This window comes from Musa acuminata, chromosome BXJ1-5, assembly GCF_036884655.1.
Source record: "Musa acuminata AAA Group cultivar baxijiao chromosome BXJ1-5, Cavendish_Baxijiao_AAA, whole genome shotgun sequence".
Classification (NCBI taxonomy): Eukaryota; Viridiplantae; Streptophyta; class Magnoliopsida; order Zingiberales; family Musaceae; genus Musa; species Musa acuminata.
Window position 1 is genome coordinate 8279080 of NC_088331.1, and position 22711 is coordinate 8301790.

Below are 22711 nucleotides of genomic sequence, written 5' to 3' on the forward strand. Positions count from 1 at the left end.
ACAAAGAAAGGGAGGGGAAACTGATAAACAGGAAGCAGGGAAATAAAAAAGGGAAAAAAGGAGAACTGTTGTCAAAGGCGCCCGATACTAATGTTGTCAAAGGCGCTAGGTGCTAAAAAGTACCAAGGTTCCAAAACGTTCAAAATGGTAATGGTAATGGTAACGGGAGAAAAGAGAGTGAGGAACAAGGGAAATAAAAGAATAGGGAAAAAAAGGTGACAGTTATCAAAGGAACCAAGGTAATGGTAATAGCAGGGTTCGTCTGGAGGTGGTCACAATGGCGACGTAGAAGCTAGGATTTCAATCATGTGAGGGGGGTTGATAACACGAGGGGGATGGGAGAGCTCTTAACTTGATGAATTGGTTGGGTCGAACCAATTCATCAACTCTGATTGCGAGAGTCAAACGAATCAAGTCTCTCGATTTGGGCTCAATCTGAGCTAGATTTGAGGTCAGTTGGAGTGGGCTCAATCTGAGCTTGATTTGAGCGCCTATGCTAGGCCAGGCAAGCACCTGAGCTGCATGAAGACGCTCGCCTAGGCACCACCTGATCAAATCGCCTTGCTTGGGTTCATTGCAAGGCACTCGACGCTCGCTGAGCGCTCAATCACCTCTTGAAACCATTGTCTGGTGCCCAGTTTTATTCACAAAACCAAACAATAACAGGTGACAACCCTGTTTGAAATGGACTGGCCAGAGTCATCCCAGTCTAAATCTCATTTTCTGGTTGGACCAATATATTGATCGATCAGACTGCGATTTTAATATCTTGCCTCACTCGCCCATATCCAAAATGTAGCATGATAATGAAATAAAAGGAGGCATACAAGTATTTGCACAATCATGCAGGAACAATTGGCAGTGGCACAATACGACATGTATTGGAGTAGGCCTACTCATGATACTAAAGCACAAACATATCCACTTTTTTCAACAAAGCAACAAGCATCTTGATTCTTGCATAAACTAAAAAAAGATGAACAAATACTCTAGGAAGAGACTTCGTAAGCTTATACTGAAAATCTTAAACAATTTTCACAAACCATAGGTACATTAAAACTTGCTTAGACAGAGAGATGGAATATCATTTCTAACGAGTGCAACACTTTAGTTTGCTTGCATTACTATGGTACTACCACATCGTCTTGATGGGATGTCTTGGATTTGTACTAAAAGAATGATTCATAATGAAATGAACCTATCACGAGAAACCTTCACAATCCATACACCATTATAGAACTAACCAAGGTTTTTAATTTCGAATCATACTGCCCATACCAGGCAATATCAGCCTGATTACGACAAAGGAAGAAGAAGTGTCGAGAGAGAATCAAGAGAACCTCGATGCTTTTCGATCCGGCGCCACCCTCCCTCAACGATCCCGATCCAGGAGGTAACGGAGAAGCGATGGCTCGACTTCTTCGCCGCATCCTTCGTGAAGGTCGGAGACATCTGCGGCCTTCGATGTCTTCGTTGAACGTTGTAGATGAAGAGAAGACTGTGGTCTTCTCCTTGTCACGTCGCGCCGAAGGCCGGAGGAGTCTGCGGCCTTCGACATCTTCACTGAACGCTGCAGACGAGGAGAAGACCGCGTTCTTCTTCTCGTCTGATGCGACGAGGAGAAGAAAAGGAGGCGACGTCATTGAAGCAATATATGTCTCCTTTTTTTTAATTTTAATAATAATAATAAAATATTATATATATATATATACACACGTATCGAGCGATACACCCTTACGTACCGCATAATACGCTTGTACCATATTGTATCGAGAAAAGCTCGAAACACCGGTATGGTACGAAATTAAAAACTCTAGAACTAGCATACAAAGAGCAAACTCAACAGTCAAAGTTTATAAGTAAAGAAACAAAAGTACATCAGCTACAATGCCACAAGATGAATTACGATATAAGCAAGGTTCACCATACCACCCAACATGGTCTGATATGAGCGATCCATACCGCTTCTCGGACCAGCCCTTATTGGGCAGCACATACCACGTGGTGGATCGACCGCTCGGTACACCTCTTGAATCGGGGGAAACGATCTAAACTCAATCAGTAAACACCGTATAGCAATTGGTAACGATCGGATTTTAATCGTACCAGTTCAATAGATCAAATCAAGGCTGCTTCAATGGTCAATTTGACTGTTGGACCCCTTTTTGAGAATGGTTCTGCTCTTTAAAACATCGCTCCCTCTCCTCTTTCACTCCATCTCACACTCTTTCCCCCTCTCTCTTTCTCACTCTTTCTTTCTCTCTTTCTCAATTAAGCATCCAAATGAATGATTAGAGATTCAACTGCAGGGATTCAATCATCCAAACATGCTTATTTGGTGGAAGATCTCTTCAATTAAAGTATTTATACTCTTTCTATGTTTTAGTTATACTTTGACATAATTATATCCTTTTTAGTATCCAATTAAGGTTGATTAGTGTATTTCTCTTGATATAGATCTAATTTTGCCTAATCATAGCTAGCTAATAGTGATTATCATCTTTCTACATAATTTAGTCTCAATTAGGTCCATTACCTTACTTTTAATTGAGATTGTATTGAAATAGGATTAAAAGGGGTTAAAATAGGGTTTTCTGATTTTTCAGGTATTTTCTGGCCCTTTTTTGGCGAATTTTCAAAAAGCTAGTATGTACCAAACTGGGCCAAAATTGGCACCGCCGATTGGCATGAGTCGGTGAACCTCAAATAAAAGTACTAGATTTTGTACCTAAATTTGCAAATGTTCATATGCTGAATTAATGACTACCTGACAATTCAAATCAAAATTTATGCCATTAAGATGTAAAGAAAATCACATATGGCGAATGCTCACTTACTTGATTCATATCTATAGTCTGAAGTGCATTTCCACGAGTAAATATTACTGCATGGTTTTGATTTTCTGGTTTACCTTCACCAAGCTTAGGATTCCCAGGCAGTTTTATAGAATATATTTCCTGAAACCATGGGAAATAAGTATACAGTTAATTAATAAATTTTATGTAGACAGGTTGGTTGACTGAAAAAAGAAATGGTAACAAACAAACTGTGCATATAATAAACATAGTTCAAAAAGCTAATAAAGATATTTGATCACAACATGAAAGATCACTAAAATGTAAGGCCATCATGTTAATGCATAAGTATTCACAGTACACTAACCTGCAAATAATCGCTTCATACTTAATAACACATAATCATACAAAATGAACTAAACATAATAAGTGACAAAAAAAATTTTGTTCAAAATAATGTTCCTAGAACAAAAATCAGCATCATGCTCGTGCCTTCAAATTCTAATAAATTATGTTAGTCCAAGCTCAATCACACACTATTGCAAAACTTCCCAAGCATTCATCATCCTCTAATATCTCCCAAACTTGAAATTACCTCACCTATTCTTAATAGTGCCCTTATTTTACCTCATATACCAATTGTCATCGTAACTTTGCACTGCAGTCATCCATCTCAACATCTCATTGGCACAACGTGAAACTTTCTCATATGCAACACATCAACTGGAATTTTTTGAGACAACCTAGTAACTGGACTTGGTGCTAAGTTGTAACTTTAACAGAGACATATACATAATCAGACAACAAAACCAATGCAACTCAATTTCGAAATCTTGTTCAAATTTTGTGAAAAATCACTTCTAGAAGACTAGAACTACTCCGTCCATGTTGAATTTTTGACCTGTATCATACTAAAGTTAAATAGTACTATGTAAATTACAACTACTACAGAACCAATTCTTAAACAATTTTCTCATCTAAGGAATTAGTTGAAGCATTCCAAGGTATGTCATTTTTTTTAACACAGTAAAAGCCGCAGCTTTATGTTAGATATTTCTTTCCCTGTATTAGTAATTCTCAAGTCAATTATAAGATAAATGTTTTTACATCACTGAAATTTGGTATCAATGTAATTAAGCAACAGTCGATGGTTTCTCAGTCCCATAAATAGGATTGGGGACAATTTCAAATATATGAACCCATTTAGCAAGAATTATTCAATGATAATTCACACCCTTCAGTGCAGAAGACAGAGTATGGAAACTGTACTAAAATCTGGACCATAGAACTAAGAAAATATATTGATTGTTTACATTCTAGGACCCCCAACCTCATACTTCTATTGAATATTCATCAACATATTACATCTACCCTTAACATTGCAATCAAGCAATGTTCTCATTTTCACCTGGCGTATGGATATGATCCTTGATCCCTGACTGTTCTGTCATGTCCCTAGTAACGATCATCTAAGGCATGCAACATCTTAACCTCGTGCAATCCACAAAGTAAAAAGTCAACAAAGACGAACGCATAAGGAATACACCATACATGAAAAGGACAACATAATCATGAGCACAAGCAACACAAAGTAATCAGCTTTTATTAGGCACAAAAGTTGCCCGCAAGTAGGCTGAACGATCACACGCAAAGGAGGTTTCGAAGGTAGGTGTAGGCTCAATGTTCTCCAATGTGTGAGTCGCTTTCACATTCAATCTGGCGTCCATGAACATCAATAAGTTGTCATAAATATCAACAGCTTTTATTACGCAAAAAAACCTCTCCAAAACAAGCCAAACAGTAGCAAACAAAGGGTTAGGTGCAGACCCAATGATCACATAGTACTTTTGTCCAAAAGACTGAGCAAAATAAATACGTTGAACTACCCTTTAAACATACAACGAAAGCTCCATCCTGTCTTGTAAACAGGGTGTTTGATGTAATGCTCATGTCTGTCCGTGTCTTTTGATTTTATTCATACTATGCATAGCACATAAAAGACTAACAATAGGCTTAGCAATCCCATTTTGGTTGGTTTTGGTGGTCGTATTAAGCTTGCAAAGATTGTGTCATGTGGGCACTTGTGACGATTTCGATCTGTAGTGGAGTATTTTGGAACCTCTGTTGTACGACCGTTCAGAGCCTGTGAAGTCTATGTTTGTAATTTGCATTGGCTATGAAGTGTTTGCTGAAATTGTTGCTTGTGAATCGCGAGTGAAACACTTTCTCTAACTTATTTTCTCTTTTGTAGATCTTAAAGGACCATAGGAGGTTTTGAGGAGATTGACCTTTGTGAACGAACATACAAGGGTGCCGCACGGCTTAGGAAAAACCAGCTAAGTTCGTGACAATCCAGTTCAGTGCCATTCAAAGGGTTCCAAGCATACTTATCAAAACCGAACCGAACCGTGTGGTTGAAAGGAAGAAAATTGAGAACTAGACCATTAATGGTTCTAATTCACTTATTTGATCAGTTATGTTAAAAAACAGAATTGAAGCAGTTGACCTAACCAGTTTTTAGATAACAAGCAGGAACCGATCGAATTAAATAAAATCGATACGATTTTGTAAATATAGCTAAGATTACTTAAATATCCTTGAGTTAAATCTTTTTTATTATTTGTGTAAGAGGGTGTTTATGTCAACTTTGAAATTAGGAGTAATGTAAGAAAGAAAGTGGTCTAGATCATACAATCGCTTCTCTCTTTAGGCCACCCTCTCTTCCTCCTATCACCTCTCTCCTCCACCTCCTCTTCCTCCAACTATCACTCTCTCCCCACCACTCCTATTGCATATCTTTTTTTCACCTCTTCTCTCTAGTCATCAAAATGAATACAAGGAGAATGAACCAAATGTTGTACAAACAAAAAATAATTTTGAAAATTCAAAACATAAAATGGTCTCCCAATGTAGAATTACCAAATTGTTTTTTAATAATAAAAAATATTTGTTTTGATCTATGAGAAATACATATGAAACCATTTACTCAAGTTATACCAATTATACTAGAGAAACTATTTCTTTTATAATGTTAGATAATTTATTTTGTTGGATTAATAAAATTAATTTTTAGACATTCAGATATTCTTAAATGTTATGTAACCTAAATAAATTTTTTTTATAATATTTGATTGATGTTAGGATTTTATTGTATTTAACAAGATTGAAGTTTTATTTTTATCTATTTGCTTTTATATTAAATTTAATATTTTACTTTTTTACGATATATAAATTTTAAATTATTTTTAATTAAACATGTAGTTCGACCAATTGTTCTACCAACCCAACTAGTGACCCAAGGTTTCATCAGGTCGATCTCCGATTCGATTTTGATAACCATGGTTCCAAGGTCTTGAGATAATTTCGCATTGTAAATCAGAAATCAGCCCATAGCATACAAAGAAAATGGTTATTTTCGTTATTTTTCCCAATGCCATGCAACCATAGTCCGATGGCATACCGGTACACGGACCACCCGGTACCGGACGGAACGTGCTACAGTGCTACAGCATTGTACTGTAGCAGTGCTACAGTACGAAGAAAATATATAAAACTGTTTGGTATACCCTGGTGTACCGCTCGGTACGCCTTGGTGTACTGCTCAATATGCCGGTACCGTATCGTACTAAGCCAATCTCAAAACACTGGTACGGTACGGTATTGCATACTTTGCTTCTGACCCTGACCATAGTACTATTTTTCCCTTTCTCCTCCTCCTCCCCCTTTTGGTATCATGGCACACATTGAGGTACCAGACCCAGACTGGACCATACCGGTCTGTATAGCTGAGATTTAGGACCACCGGTATGTAGGGATATACAAGCTAACTAAATTTAGAGTGGGAAATATGAAAAATAATAATCCTATAAGGATATATAAGCAATATTTTTTCAGGGCTGCTTTTGTCAATTGAAATTATAATGTCATCATGCTAACAATCATATTAAATTTTGTGTATTGCAGGGATACATGCTACACTAAAATTTATATTTAAATATGAAAATCTTTAATTTTAGAGAAATATGTAGACAATTTTGCCTAAACTAAAAGGGCAACTAATTTAAAAGTCACTTTAAAATTATGGTCTAAAACAATGGTTCATGTGTTACATAAATACAAAGTACATAACATCAAAGAAAATGAAGAGGCTTGTAAAATATTGACATACAAATCATTTCTCATGTAAAAGAAGCATTAGTAAGAATGGCATTGTAAGAAAAAATTTACAAAGTGCACCAATCCTGACCTTATCCTTCCCATGGATGTCAGCTTTAACAAGTTTGGAATAATATTCTGTATGTGGTTTCCCATCCTTCACTGTCTCAACTGTATCAATATACGCAACTCTAAGAGCTTCATTCCTGGAACCATGTGAGAAACACGAGATAGAAAAGCTAGAATAGACGAGCATAGATACTATAAAGCAAAAAAATATCTTTTCTATGAAACATATATACCCAAGATACTATCTAACATATCCCAAACATCTATGTGTTGGATTCTTTCTAGGCACTTCTTAAATACCTTGGGCACATGTCCACAATTTAAACTAATGACAATTTAAAGCTACATGGACCCTTGAGCAACATTTTCAATCCTTGAAGCAACATTTTTAAGATATTTCTGAAAGTATTTTCTAAATATACAAGTAATATGGACATTGTGCTTAAACTCACAATTTATGTCATCATATGGACCATGTTTACCATAGACTACTTAATTTAAATGCTCTGTATTACTTCGTCAAAACTCCTTTTGTACATAATTACAGCCATTTTATTAACTTTGCCAAACTCCTTTTGTGATATTTTTGCAACAAAAGAGGACCTTATGACATAAGAGGTTTATACACAGATACAGACAATAATTACCAAAATTTCCTGTGAAAAAAATCCTATTTCTTTGAAGGATCCAGAATAATGTGTCAATATCAATGATTCCTAAATCATTCAGAACGTACACAATCAACCATGCAGGACATATAAATGCATGCTCACAGAAGTACAATATACAAACCGCTGCATTAACATTGCAATATCTGCAGCTTCTGGTTTTTGTTCTTCCTTCTGTTTGCCATAAATCTGACATGTTACAACGTATGTGAACTTCAGATCTGCCTGTGCACGAGCTTCTGGAGACAAATTGAATCCCTCTGCTATGTCAGTTACATTTTCAGTTCCAGCAATTGTACCATCTGCCAATTGAAGGATATAAGTATGTATAGACATATAGCAGTATAAGTCGAAGTAAAAATATCATCAAGTACAGACCTTCAGAAGTAATCCTCTCCAAATAACTTTGAAGCATAAGAGCTTTTCTATAGTACATCATTCCACGAACTGCAAAATTAACAAAAAGAAAACTGACACATTCGAACTTGGTAAAGTCCTTGTGCAAGCAAATATCCAACAAAAACAAAGCAAAGAAAAGTAATCACCAGCCAAATAAACAACAAAGACAGAGATGATTAGGCTCATATCATCGGAAGTACAAACAATCTATACAATCAGAAGTATGAGATTATAAAGTATAAGCTGGGACCAGATACTACAGTACTCTGACCAAATTGGTCAATAAATACCAATTCAGTACAATATCAACACATGTTATTGGAGTGGTAAATGACAATAGATGTGATGGTATACTGATTCATGTCATCTGGTATCACTGTAAAAAATAATAACATAATAGATACTAATAAGTATCAAGTCATACACCTGAGACACTTACACCTGGACAGACTGATAAATAACAACGTTAAACTATCAGTTAGACCAAAAATTTAAACCATGGCAATAATAACAGTAGAATCTCACACAAACGATCTTTTAACATTTTCAGCATGTACCAATACCATACCATCCAATTGATATCAGTGATTTAAAAAGCGCTTGGCGCCACAAGACGCCAAGGTCCAAAAATGCACGAGGCGCTAGGCAAGCGCCCAGGCATTCGCCCGAGCGAAGCAAGACGCTAAAATATAAAAATATATAATATAATTAATAAATAATTATTTAAATTTTAAAATTAAAATATATTATTAAATTAAGAAAATTAACAGTATTAAAATTAAAATAATATATTATTAATCTATTAACAATATTGAAAATTAATAATTTCAAATAAACCTAACAATATTAATAGTATACAGTATATTGTTAACAGTATACAGTATACTATTATAGAAGGAGAAGGAAGTGTAAGGCAGTGCTGAGCTTGCTGACTAAGAAAAGAGGAAGCGGCGAGCGACGACAGCGGGAGAAGGAGCAGCGAGCAGCGGGAGACGCGAGCGACGATAGCGGTAGTGTTTGCGAGCAGCGACAGCGACAGCGGAAGCAGGAGCGGCGAGCAGCGGGAGGCGCGAGCGGCGACAGCGGCAGCGGCAGCGTTTGCGAGCAGTGACAACGGCGAGCAGGGGGACCGGGAGCAGCAGCGGCAACGAGGGTTAGGGTTGGGTTGTCACTGATATCGGTTTTAGTTGGTTTGATTGAACCAACTAACCACCGGATACCGAACCAGGACCGAACCAAACCTAAAATCCTGGTTCGGTCGCCTTGGTTAACCCAGGCGCTCGCCCAAAACGCCCAGCGCTTGGGCTCAGGCGAGCGCCCAGGTGGCACCTCTTTGAAGCGCGCCGGCTGGAAGATTAGCAAGGCGCTCGGGCCTCGTCTCGCCTCACCCGAGCGCCTTTTTAAATCGATAGTTGATATACACATGTATATATATACACATGCATATATATACATATATATAAGATCAACAAGATTCAGTAATGGATATAGTTTTTGGAAGACCTAAATTGATTATTTCCTAGAATAGTACTAACATAATCAAATCCCATGTCATTTAGGGATGTAACTACAAACAAGAGTCCGAATCTTACTCATGGAGAAATGTTCAAGTTGATTTCTATTCCACTTACATATTGCCACATCACTTGATATAAATGTTGAACAAAAAACTTCACAATTAAACTAAAACTAGAACAAACACAATATGAAACTAAGCAATGTGTACCACTTTTCTAAAATTAGAATAACAAAGTTTACCTAACTTTTCCTAAAAAATTAAAAATCTCAAAAAAAAATTAAATTTTACAAGATCTAACCACTCAACGTAAGTTTCAAACTTTTTTGATAATTTAGAAAAAACAAAAGCATATCTCCTCTTCGATTTTGAAGAGATGGATTAGTGGTTATTATCTCACTACAAGACATGCAAGTTCAGTTCATGCTGGCATGTCAAACATATATTTCCTCAATGAAAAAAAAACCCCCATAGCTTTATTAACCAAGTTAATGCTGCAATTTTTGTTATTTGAATCAGCTCTCTCAATATAACAGAAATCCATGTACTCCATGTTCTAAAAGCTTTACCGAACAAAAGAGCTTATTTGATTGGACAATGTACTAAATTCAGTAGCATATGCATAAAATTCAATTATTCAAAAGCTAAAGCAAAGATACGAGTAAACAGAAGCCCACTCTAGTGCAAATCACCATACAACCGTTAGGATCCAAATGATCCAGCTGCAAGATACAAATACATTAGTTTCCCTTTCTTCTTGTTACCTACTAGTTATAAGCTAACACACCATCCCGTTTTTACCTTGTTTCTTTTATCCTGATTACTTCTATAGATCCATCTGCCCATGTTCACAAGGCAGAACTGGGTAAAACCACACATCAGACTAATAATTTGCCACTTTTGGTTTGTGATAATTAATATCTCTTGTAAAAGAAATGCTGTATGGGTAATAAATAACTTCTAACTACGTGGCTTATTTTTAGACACTAATTTTTCTATGCAACAATTGCAGGATTTGAAATGAGATATCTTTTCATTTTCTAAATAGTGTTTTTGCGAAAGATAGTTTAGTTTTAGCTTGTGCATCCATCATATAATTCATATAAAAATCCATGCTTGTCATATACAATATAGCAACATTATACTAGTTGCTGTTTCCTTTCTACATCCTATTCAACTACATTTCAAGGCCTGTCATATTTGCAGTTTTGCACTATACCATCTCCAAAAATATCTGACTAATGGTTGATGATTGTAGGAGATATGATAAAATGAACATTATATATAGATTATCACCGTCACACTCAAAATACTTGGCAACAAATATTTCTACCTTGTTTAACAACACAATACTGAGACTGAAGTTATTAGTCATACCAGTCCTTGCTAAAGTTTGACCGCGATATGAAGCCCAGAACCGAAGCTCCAAAACATCAGCTGGACTATGAAGAAGCTCAGAATCTTCAGTGTCTTCTTTTCTTCCGATGCGAGATAGAAAGTTTTTCCACTCATCTAATTAACAAGCACAAGTATTTCAAGTAATTAGTGATAGAAGATAGATAGATCAGTTCCAGTAGTTGAAAATTGACATTTAGTACGAAGTAGTCTCAAAACCAGAATTCAATAACAAGGGTATGAAATTTCATTGAGTAACCCATTAACATAGTTCGAAGGGCTTTGGTACAACGATAAGGTGCTCATTTACGAACTAAGAGATCAAGGTTCAAGTCACAGAAACAACCTCTTTAAATATTTAAAGGTAAGGCTACGTACATTAACTCTCCCCAAACTCCGCATTGATGGGAGCCTCGTGGACTGGGTATGCTCTTATTTAACACATTAACATAGTTTCACATGCCAACTACATATGTGAAGCATACTACAACTGAAAGTTTCTTCTAGTTCATATTCTCTCAAGAAGTCACACCACTTAAGAAAAAACTTAGACCATAGACTGCCATTAATCTAGAAAGTATTTTAGTTTGACCAAAGAAATTTATCCTAGTTCGCATCTCCATGCATCGCCCAAAGGGTGAAAAATAAGTGAAGATTCTATAGGGTCAAAAAAATAGTTTGCATTGTATTCATCCAGCAAGGGCTATTGCATGGAGCCATGAAGTTCACAGCACCATCTGACTTCAAGGGTGAATATACATTAGAATAAACCACAATCTAAGTTATTTTGACAAAAAAACTTAATTTGCAAAAAAATTAGAAGCTCAACGTTTATAAACACATTTAGTCTCATATCGGTTGAGTAGAGAACAAATGTCTCAAAAGGGTCATGAGCTGATCAATCAATGAACTCAGTCTCTAATGAGCACCTACACTATATCCTTAGTGTCCCCACATGAGTAGCTATGAGACCAGTCGCCTCTATCATATGGACGAGTATACAGTACACAAGTCTGTCATGTCATCTCGATGTCCCTCTCGAATAACCTATGATCAGGATTATTTAGGATCTATGTTTAAAGGTGAATCGATCTCATTATCATGATTTCATCACGATCCGATTCTCATTGTACAGATTCATAGACATCAAAAGATATATATGCAATAAGCAATATAAAGTGAGAGAATGTCATAATAATAATAAGCAAAAAGACTGCGTGTCATGTCACACACGTTATCACTCATGTAATTGGCTTGCAAGTTACCTATGCTAGCATGTGGGCTCACATAGATGAAGAAAAATGATGACTTATCAACCAATCTAATAGAATAATTGAATAAAAACTTATTTAGTTAGAACCACTGATCCAAATTGCTAAATCCATGTTAAATAGTAGTACATTAGACTCCCATCAGACTTTTACAAGTCAATGTAAATCTTTGCACACTGGGATGTTATAAAGTTACAATGACCCAAAATGCTTAAACCCAATAGTAGTGAACCCATAGTACTCTTATACGTAAATCAAGTCCCTATCTATTTCTGATATTAAACTAAGTAGGAGTGTTAAATGACACCCATCATGTGGCCCAAGAGGACTAAACTACCTAATTAGGAAGCATTGAGAAGCATGTTTAATCACAAATCAATTAAAGAGTAGGAAACCACATCCTTATGAGCCAAGAGTTACCACCACCCTTAGAAGTAAGGGATACAACAAACATGTTCGACATACGTTTGTGACCCTTTTTCATGTTGTTATCCATTGTCTTTTAATATTTTCATGCATTTTGTCAAAGGCAATTTCTTCAGGGCATGTAGTGTTGTCAACCCCATTTTGCCTTGTTGGCAGTGTTTTTTGTTTTTCATTTTTGTTTGGTAAAACTCAAATGTTTTTTGTTGTCTATAGCATCGTATGCAATTTCGAATGGTACCGCCCAGTATGAGTGGTACGTACCGGTCCGACGACATACCGGTACGCGGACCGCCCGCTACCGGACGGACCATGCTACAGTGCTACAGTAAGAGGAAATCGCTCGGTAAACCCTGGTGTACTGTTCGGTACGCCGGTACCGTACTGTACCGAGCCAACCTCGAAACACTGGTACGGTACGGTATTGCATACCTTGGTCTATAGTAACAATTTACTCATATCAAAATAGGACTACTGCATTAACAATCCTAACCATGTTCCAAGAACAATCACAAGACTATGATGTTGAATGGTCTCAAAGGATGTGGTAACTATTGGAAGTAAGGTTTGTCGTACCACAATATACTGCTCAGTACAGGCGATATGTATCGGTCCGATAGGAGACCGATACGAGCGGTACATATTGGTCTATTGATATGCTCCACTATACCTTGTGTCGATGTGTCGGTACGTATCGTATCGACGACCGATTGATACACTAGTACGGACCGGTAAGGCGAATCATGATTGGAAGTACATACTTTGAGTAGACAATGCAATGAAACCACGTGAGTGTGAAAAAAAGTAGAAAAAAAAAGCATATGCACAGATTTTTTTCACTCAAAATTGTGCAAGCCTACCATTTAATCCAACTTGTATAGCCCTACTTCTGTAAAAATCTTCACAATTTTCTAAAGATAATCTAACATGTATAGGCCATTTTTTTAGCATGACATTGGTTTTGAGGTCTATAAGTTGGAATAAGACCCATAAAAACTAGAAACAAGAAAGGATTATGGCAACGTTGTCTTCAATATTAAAAATGATATGTAGAGTGCCCCCAAAAATACCATGCATACCCTGCTCTTTTCTGCCTGTACCAAGCATTCTACAAACACAATTCTAGTGCATACACAATAAAATGGATGCATGCTACAAGCTATTACACAGTTTTGCACAAAATAGGAATACTAAATGCTCATAAGCTATTGACACCTTATGGCCTACAGTACCAACAGATGTTTTGGCATATCTAAATCATATAGAGAACAATGAATGGTGCTTTTACAAACTTATAATCAATGATAAAAAAATGGTATATGCATCATACAGGGGATATCCAAATTAAAGTACACTTTGCATGTTATTATATTATAATAGTTCTTATGACAACAAAATAAAAAAAAGAGTACCAAAAAACAAATAATTTTCTTGATAGTGGTGAACCTCAAAATATTTCAATAATGTCATTTCTTCCACTTTTCAGGAAAAGGATTGGCAAAATCCCAACCAAAACTCATTTCATTAAGGACAATGAATATATATAATACAGTAATCTCAAGAAACCTGGATAAATCTTCTGGAGGTAAAACAGTGTAGATATCCCATCCTCATTCTTTTTATAGAGTTCATCCAAACTATAAAGCACAACCTCAGAATAATATGGCGTAAATACACTGCAAAGGAAGACAGTAAAATTTCCTCAGATATGGATTAAACCATTCTTTTGCAAGAACAAACAGATGGACAAACATTTTGAAGACGTTTGGAATTGCTTTGGACCTGAAAGACAGCATTTCAGAAACTGGCCTGGCAGCCGGCATTTGCATAAAGAGAGAGTTAGTGAAATATTGCAACCTTCGCCTAGCTTCCAGGTTTCTAGGAACATTTGCAGCAGATTCTTTGAAGGTCAGAAGTGCATGCAATCTCTTTATTAATGCTTTCTGCATTGTTTGCATAGTTTAGCGGAAATCACACTCACAAATGAAAATAAACTCTAGGATAACTGAAAATGGTAACATGATTATCATCTATGCAAATGGTACTGCATAACACGATACAATATAACTACATAATACCATTTCAGGATCCTTGGGCCACTTCAGATTTGAGAAGAGATGGCCATCAGCTCTTGCATTTATAATGTTATTCCAATCATCAATGTCCTCACTTGATCATAAAAAACAAGCCATTAGGCCAAAATTAAAAAGAACATATAAAAGTAATTATTAAGTTATGAAATCTGTTGCAACACACCGCATATTGGAAATAAGAATCTCATGATGAACCACTTCATAAAGATCTTGAGCAGCTTTGACGGCTCCTTGCAACAAATTAGGGGATTCTTCCTCCTTCTGAAAAAGTAAAGCATAAATAATGAAGCAAGAACATAACTAGTCATGAAAAAGCAAATCACAATTGAAACTAGTGTTAGCAGTTAAGATGAACGAAGTAATAGATAGAAACCTGAGACAGCAATGTACAAGAAGTTTAAATGGTGCAATTCAAAATAGCAAGGTCTCTTTTGCAAGGCCAAAAATTGTGGAACAAAAGAAACAATGTCAGCACGAGACCTTAAAGACAAATCACTATATCAAAAACATTTGCAACGAATAATGACAGTTTGGAGGTCAACTAAGCTACAAATAGAACTGAAGAATAAAAAAGTACATATAAAGTACATATGAGCCATGAACAAGCCTCGGAACCACATGAAACTGAGAAAAAAATATCTATAAAAAAATCATGAAACTCACATGGCTTGAACAGTAGTGGTAAAGGGTACAAATGTAGAATTGCAAAACAATAGACATACCCCAATCTCCATAAACACCTGATCGACTTCTGTAACCGACCTTAAACCTTCAACAAACAGTTCCTCATGGCCATTTTCATCTTTTTCATTTTCCATATTATATCATCTACTAATTCTATATGTTCCTGTCTATCCACTTCCCTCTTTTACCACTATTAAATGAAAATTCCCCTGTTTTCTGTGTCCCACTTCCTCGTCAACACTCTTCTCTTGATAATTTCTCCAATTCTCTTCCTCTCTCTATATTAAGGAGCAGCAGCACATACTAAAAAGGTCAGACTTATCAAGTAAGTCTACCAATGCACAACCTCACCAATTAAAAACATAGTGGAGAAGTTATACAGCCACAAGTGCTAATGAAATCAACGAAACCATACTACATACAATCTGAGATAGACAGTAGAAAATAAGTTTGTTAAACAAGGAAAGCTTTAGACATAAATGTTATAGTTGACAGAGTATACCAAAAACCAAGAGAAAAACTTCTTTCAACAACATACATGTGTAGGCAAGTGCCAATCTAATGTTTTATTCTAGTGTTTTATTCAAAGACAAGTGCTAATCTAAGAAGTACTGACACATCAATTCTATGGGTGTATCCGTGTCGAACACGTGTCAGACACGAATACACAACCGACATGACCGGACACGTATTAGACACGTCTGTTTTTATTTTATTTTTGGACACAACATATCCGTGTCAGACACATACCTCTCTCGCACCCTTCCTCGTGTGATGCCTGTGTGCGACATTGAGCTCACACCTCCAATGCCAAATGCAAGCAAGCCCATGCCTTCCTCCTTTGCATTATCCTCCTCGACGACGCATCAGCAAGCTTCTTTCCTTCCTTGCCATCTCCCCTTTCGACAACCTCGATCACACCAACATTGACCAACTGTAGCTCCCTCCCAACCACATCTTATGGAACGCAATGATCCGTCGCAATGCCCGCAACCCTGATCCAACTGCCACCCTCTCCTTTCGCCTTATGCTTTGCACTGACACGCTTGAGCACAGGATCAAGTTCCACAGGGAGACCAACAAGGCAGGGCACAACACTAACATCTCCGAGCTCAATGCACTACTTCCAATGTACACCTGTTGTGGCCGCTTTCAGGCTGCTCACCAGTTGGTGACGAAGAGCCTCAAATTGGGGATCGCTCCATATTAAAAACTACACATGTCCTCATCATGTCTGTCATTTTTTTTTTTAAATGGCGTGTCATGTCGGTGCTTCTTAGGTACCATTACAAAACTACCAAGTAAACAAGTTTGTGCCATATGACATGCCCAAACATGGCAAGGCACATGTGGGGCCATGCAACTAGCAAGGGCATGGCATGATGCAACTTGACATAATGGAGCAATATGCATAGGGTGCCCATTGCTAGCAAGCACAGAAGAGGGGCAAATTAGGCTCGGGAATAACTAGAATAGATCGATTACTTCTATTTGCCTGAATACTAATACCAATGGCATTAGATAGATAAGGTTTGTCATGGGAGAGATAGACCAATATTTTTTATTTCAAGTATCGAGCTCATGCCGATTGATGGCAAGACTAGTATGGGTCAAGTCCGTTCCAACATAACGACACCCCATGCAACAGACCTGAAGACAGGAACATAAACAGTTCAACTACTCTCTTTCTCACTCCTGTCTTCTATATCTTTTCTACTTCCTTTCCCATACATTTTTCCTGATCTCACCATCTCTTTTCATTAACCAAACTGTTACCTTGGAGGGACATCCTGTTGCAGCCCCAGTTCGTATGTCTCTCATGAACAGGCAGTATTGAGAGTGCTGCCTATAATTGCTACAATGACCCCCTGGTATATCCAGATCTACGCACCCTCACAAATGCTTGGCCACTACCACTCTGATACAAAGCATACTATCTGCAGATCTACAGGTGTCTGGTCAGCCCTTGCACTTCTTCCCTACCTTAACTTCTATTTGTGGTCACAAATAACTTTATCCAACTCTTGTACTTCAATAACATTCTTTTGTTTTCACTTTTTATTTTGGTGCTACTGTCTAATCTTCTTTGTTTCAACATCACTATAGGCGCAGAAACCTTTGAAACTACATTACCTGCCTTGGTGTCAACTAACTCTGCATATCTAATGGTTTATAAAATTCCTTCACATTTTTCCCTTCATAGCTCTTCAATTGATATATTTACTGTTTTGGGTTGTTATAAGCAAACACTTCTGAGACAAAGCATCCATCATCTCAAGCAGAATTTATAACTTCCTTTACTCTCAGTATCTATTCAATCCAAATATTCATTTAATATCACTTCTATTTATATAGTTTTTCCATTTTTTTGACAGGCCCCTCAGTTAGGAGAATATGATCCCTTGAATGTTCATTAGGTTTCTGTGTACTTTTCAGTTCAATTCCAAGTTTTTGTTGACTATATTGGCAAAATATTGTTCAACCCAAATTATAAGTGATTATAATTATTTGTATCTTCATTTAAATTATGTGACCATTTTTCTAATCACATTCTTCCATGTTTTGACAACACTAATTTTCAATTTAAATTATAAGTGATTAAATTTCTTTGAATGTTTAGTAAATAAATTATTTATATTTTACAATCTCTTACATGTTCTTCATAAACCTATATCTAAGATGCTCTCCACCTGAATTACTCATAAAAAATATTCCTTTAAAAGTTCATTAAACATATAATTCCTCTGTGTATGTTATTTAATGTTCATTAAACATCCTTTTAATGTTCATAAAAGATGCAATTTTTCTGTATATTCCTTTTGGTGTTCATTAATTGATGTCTTTCTCATATAACTATAAAGAGTGTCGATATTTAAGTTTCCTCTCTTGATACGTAAGTTTCACATTAGTGGGTTCCATCAGCTTAGTTTCACATTAGTGGGCTCCATCAGCTTCAGTTCCATGAACAGTACTTCTAGTTAATCAAATAAATTTGCCAATATACCAAATCCAACAAAAGTATGCATCACATTGAGGAGCATGATGCAAAGAGTGAACCACATCATTCAGCATTTTGGAACACTCTAAACGCTGGGTACACACAAGTGCACCAATTTTATTTTTAGAAGCATCAATGTCGATAGCTTTCTTCCTTCCAAAAAGGTGAATGTAACTTGTAGCTAAAGAATTGTTTTGTATTTAGATATACTGTTTCTTTTTTTCATGTAAATAATAGCACTTGTGCATGCTTATATTATTCCTCAACTTCATTTGTGTACAAGTTCTAAAATGCAATTTCAGTTCTTGATCTTTATGGGCTCGTCCATTTCAGCAATGTATTTTTTGTTTGAAACATCAACCCCATCATCCTTGACTGAAATTTAATAAAGATAATTTTTAAAGAATTCAATTGAAATAATATTATGTTTTCAATTCTAAGTTCCTTCCTCACTGACAACTTAATCGACCAGAAGAAAATGTTTTGCAACGTATAAGAAAACAAACCAAATCTCATATCAAAATAACAAAAGTGCTCCGTAACTAGAAAATTTTCAAATGTCATATCAAATACCAATACCACAGAAAGATATTATTCACTGAATCTCACAGGCATTAGTAAAAAAGTAACAACCTAAAACATTACCACAACTGCTAGTTAAATGGGACTACAAATCTCCTTAAAAGAGAGCATAAACTTCCATTTATAAAAAATCTTCAAAAACACAAAAAGAAACCAACTGAACCTTTTCTTTTTAAGCCCACGACATTCAACACATTAAACAATTTTGGTTCATATTAAAAAGCAACATTCTCAGAGACTATTCCAATCAATCACATTTCATACATTCAAGAGGATGGACAAATTTGCAGGTCCACAACAAATGATCAACTTATCGTCTAGTCGTGACCACAATTGCAACTTCAGATAAGTCATAAGACTGAAAAATAAGAGATAGATCTCAGCAAAATTGTATATTTGGCAGACTTATGACTCGTAATTTGTTACAACAAAGCAAAATAGGCATTTATAAACAGGCTTAAACAAACATATTCAAATAATCGACAAAATTCAGCACATATTTATGAATACCAGCAACAAGACACCTTTATCCATATTTGCATATTTCATTCATAGACGTCCAACAAAATTTTAAAAAAATGCACCAAAATAAATGTAAATTGTTCATGATAACTTTTGAACTAAACCAACATTAATGAACAGAGGTGGAGCACATACCAATATACCAGTCAAAGCAGAAATTCTGGACATCACAAATTGTAAGTTGCTCAACCTGAAATCTGATTGTAGTCTATCTTCCTTGATACTGTTCTCTATGTTAGCATATATTTTTTCGACCCTAAACAGTAAAAGAAAAGCAGCAAAATTTTCTAGTAAAAAAGAAGAAAGGGATGTAATAATCTCCACTGAAAACATTCTAACAAACAGTAATCACTATTAAAAATATAGATTACCACAGGCGGCCTTCGTTCTCAAATACAGACATCAAAATAACTTTCACACTATGGTAGCACTCCTCAACTGCATATCGCATGTAATCATCTCTAGAAATCTTGAACCAGAGGTCCGCCTGTAAATCTTTCGACTCTGCTGCGATATCTCTGGCCAAAAATATCTGATCAAAACAAGATAAGAACATAACATCAGAAAATTAAATCTACTATACATCTAGTCTGTTGTGGAGCAAGGAAAGGACCTTTATTTACCTTGCTAGCCAACAAGAATAGGGGCCACTGAACCATCAGAAGAATTTTAGAATTCTTTGGTAGTATAAGCAAATCCCTCTCTCTGTAAATTTAACAGAGTATTATAAACCAGAAAATATTATACTCGATTACACAAATAAATAATGGTTCTTGAAACCAGATATCTACACTCACGAATTATTAATATAATCTTCTTCACGCAAATTTTCCACAATTTTATTCCAGAAGGGAGCAAATCTAGCAGCATCAAACTTATTTAACTCCACACCCTTCAACAGTGATCATTAGAGTTAATGGCAAGAACTATTATGCTTGAAAAATAAACTGAATAAGAAGTTAGAACACCAAATATAAAGGGAAAGCAAAGAACTTTTTAACTCAACAACAATGAACTTAACACAAGACTAGATGGTTTTGGTAAAGCATATATAGGTTCGGTTCCTAAAGGAGTCAACACAATTGGCCTAATTATTAAATGGGTTAGATTGGGTTTTAGAGATTGGCATAATTGTCCAAATTGATCTTATTAACAATCATTTAAATTTCACAAACAGGCCATTTTTGTATGACTCTGTCTATCTTATGGTTTGTAATTTTTCCCAGACAAATATTAACCTCTCCAAGAGTCAACTGGGATGTAGACTGCCCCATTTTGGACTGCCCAAGTCTGGCAACCCTTGTGAACCAGGCCTACCATCTGATTTTAGTCCTATGGTAAATCTGGTTCCAGGTTTTTTTGAACTTTACTTTTCATAATTTAAGGTTAACTCTAGACTCCAATCCCTTCAGAAAAAACAATGTATTACCTGACCAGATGAAGACAGCTGCCTCCTGTATATAAAATGGAAGAAAAGCTTCAGAAAAAATTCTTAAGAAACAAAATAATCGGGTCTTATGCAAGTCCAGACCTTTTTGGGAGAACAACATGAAGGTTGGTCATAAATGCTCCAGGAAATTTCTCAAAAAGTCTGTGGACAGCTTCCACTGATCTGATCTGAGAACACACATGGTGCAAAAACAAAGACGTAATGAAGGTTCTTACTATGTTAAGTGTTAAAAAAGTGGACTGAATCAAATAAGTTACAACAAAGTGCTTATATTTTGCTTTCTCAAGAAAAGGATCATCAGAAATTTAAGTTTTCAAAACTAACGATGGAGCTAAAGTGTCAAGAAAAATTCATATAGGAAAACAAAGAAATTGCAGGTGTGGAATATATCTTTACATATGAAGTCAAAAGATGCCAACTAGGATCAAGATACAAAAACAAACAGAAGTTTATAATTGTGAAGAAAAATAATAATTGCACTTTAAAAAACATGCTGATCCAGTTTCCAAATAGTAATATATTCAGATTGGAAAATGTAAAACCAAGTAATCTGCAGTGTTGCACAATTGCATTTGCTATGAGGTTGTTAAGCTCATGCTATAACAACATCCACGATTCATACTTGAATAAACCTACCTCACCCAAGCGATCTCTTGCACCAAGTAAGAATCCGTAAGCTGCTGACATCAAGGTGTAAAAGATATGAATATCCAGAAGATAAATCTGCAAAACAGAGTTACACATTGATAGAAAATCATGTAAATGTTATTTGACATGTTACTAGGATATCGTAGCTACAACACAACAAAGAATAACGTTCAATAACTTCAAGGAATATATTTATACTGTAATAAACCAATGTGATACAAAGACAGTCATACTGTTACACATTGAAGCTCTCCACAATCCATCCAACAAAAAACATACTATTACAAAATAAGTTGGTATTGGAATCATACGTCTTCTTTTAGATTAAGTGGAACTAAAAGAAATTCTCTAAACTATAACTCAACAGTATCCAACTTATCAATTATGCATGACAAAAATTAAAGGAAACACAATAATGAATAACACTTACAGCAAACACTGGCGCCCACAAACTAAGAATTGTCAGCGCATTATGATTGTCTGCAGGAAGTATCAAAATAGTTACAAAGTACTCCAAAATAATCCAATTTCCAGATGCAAAATATGACCAAAATAGTATACCACCATGGCATGCCAAGTAACTTTGACTTGAATAAATGTATACATGTTTTAAGCAAGATCTACAAGCAACAACCAAATCTACTAATCGTTGGCATTATGTTGTCCTAGGATCTGATGGATCCCCTCTTCCTAATACAGGCTACGCTGGTCTTGGGTATGCTCTTCCTAATCCCGAGCAAGCTCAAAGATTGGCATTTTTTGAAGGTGTGCAGGAACATCTTAGTATGTTCTGATTCATGGAATGTATCAGATTTCCTGTTTGTCCGTATTCGGTACCTTGTTACCATGGGGCTGTTTTTGATGACATCTCGCAGTTGGCCAGGGTGGTCAATGTCACACTAGAATCATCCGGAGAGATGATTTTGACTGGAAAGATTTTACTGACAACTTTTCCTTTTTGAATTTCAATAGTTAAATGTCTTTACATTTCAAAAAAAAATTAACGTTATAGACATGAGAACCAAAATTTAAAACAAATCCAA

At 36.0% G+C, this 22711-nt stretch overlaps 1 protein-coding gene across 2 annotated transcripts in view; it reads right to left on the minus strand.

Annotated features, from left to right (window-relative positions):
• The window catches only part of LOC135673566 (callose synthase 9-like), a 75807-nt gene that overhangs the window by 24447 nt on the left and 28649 nt on the right, over window positions 1-22711 (minus strand). For both annotated transcript variants that reach the window (XM_065182619.1, XM_065182618.1), the window contains exons 21-37: window positions 22099-22148; window positions 21657-21743; window positions 21102-21187; window positions 21000-21024; window positions 20368-20462; window positions 20194-20275; window positions 19942-20102; window positions 19706-19826; window positions 14948-15045; window positions 14770-14860; window positions 14474-14634; window positions 14258-14367; window positions 10980-11114; window positions 8066-8134; window positions 7812-7989; window positions 7042-7156; window positions 2838-2957 (exon numbers count right to left, since the gene is read on the minus strand). In XM_065182619.1, coding sequence (XP_065038691.1) covers window positions 2838-2957; window positions 7042-7156; window positions 7812-7989; window positions 8066-8134; window positions 10980-11114; window positions 14258-14367; window positions 14474-14634; window positions 14770-14860; window positions 14948-15045; window positions 19706-19826; window positions 19942-20102; window positions 20194-20275; window positions 20368-20462; window positions 21000-21024; window positions 21102-21187; window positions 21657-21743; window positions 22099-22148 — 1784 coding nt within the window. The remainder of the gene's footprint in view (window positions 1-2837; window positions 2958-7041; window positions 7157-7811; window positions 7990-8065; window positions 8135-10979; window positions 11115-14257; window positions 14368-14473; window positions 14635-14769; window positions 14861-14947; window positions 15046-19705; window positions 19827-19941; window positions 20103-20193; window positions 20276-20367; window positions 20463-20999; window positions 21025-21101; window positions 21188-21656; window positions 21744-22098; window positions 22149-22711) is intronic.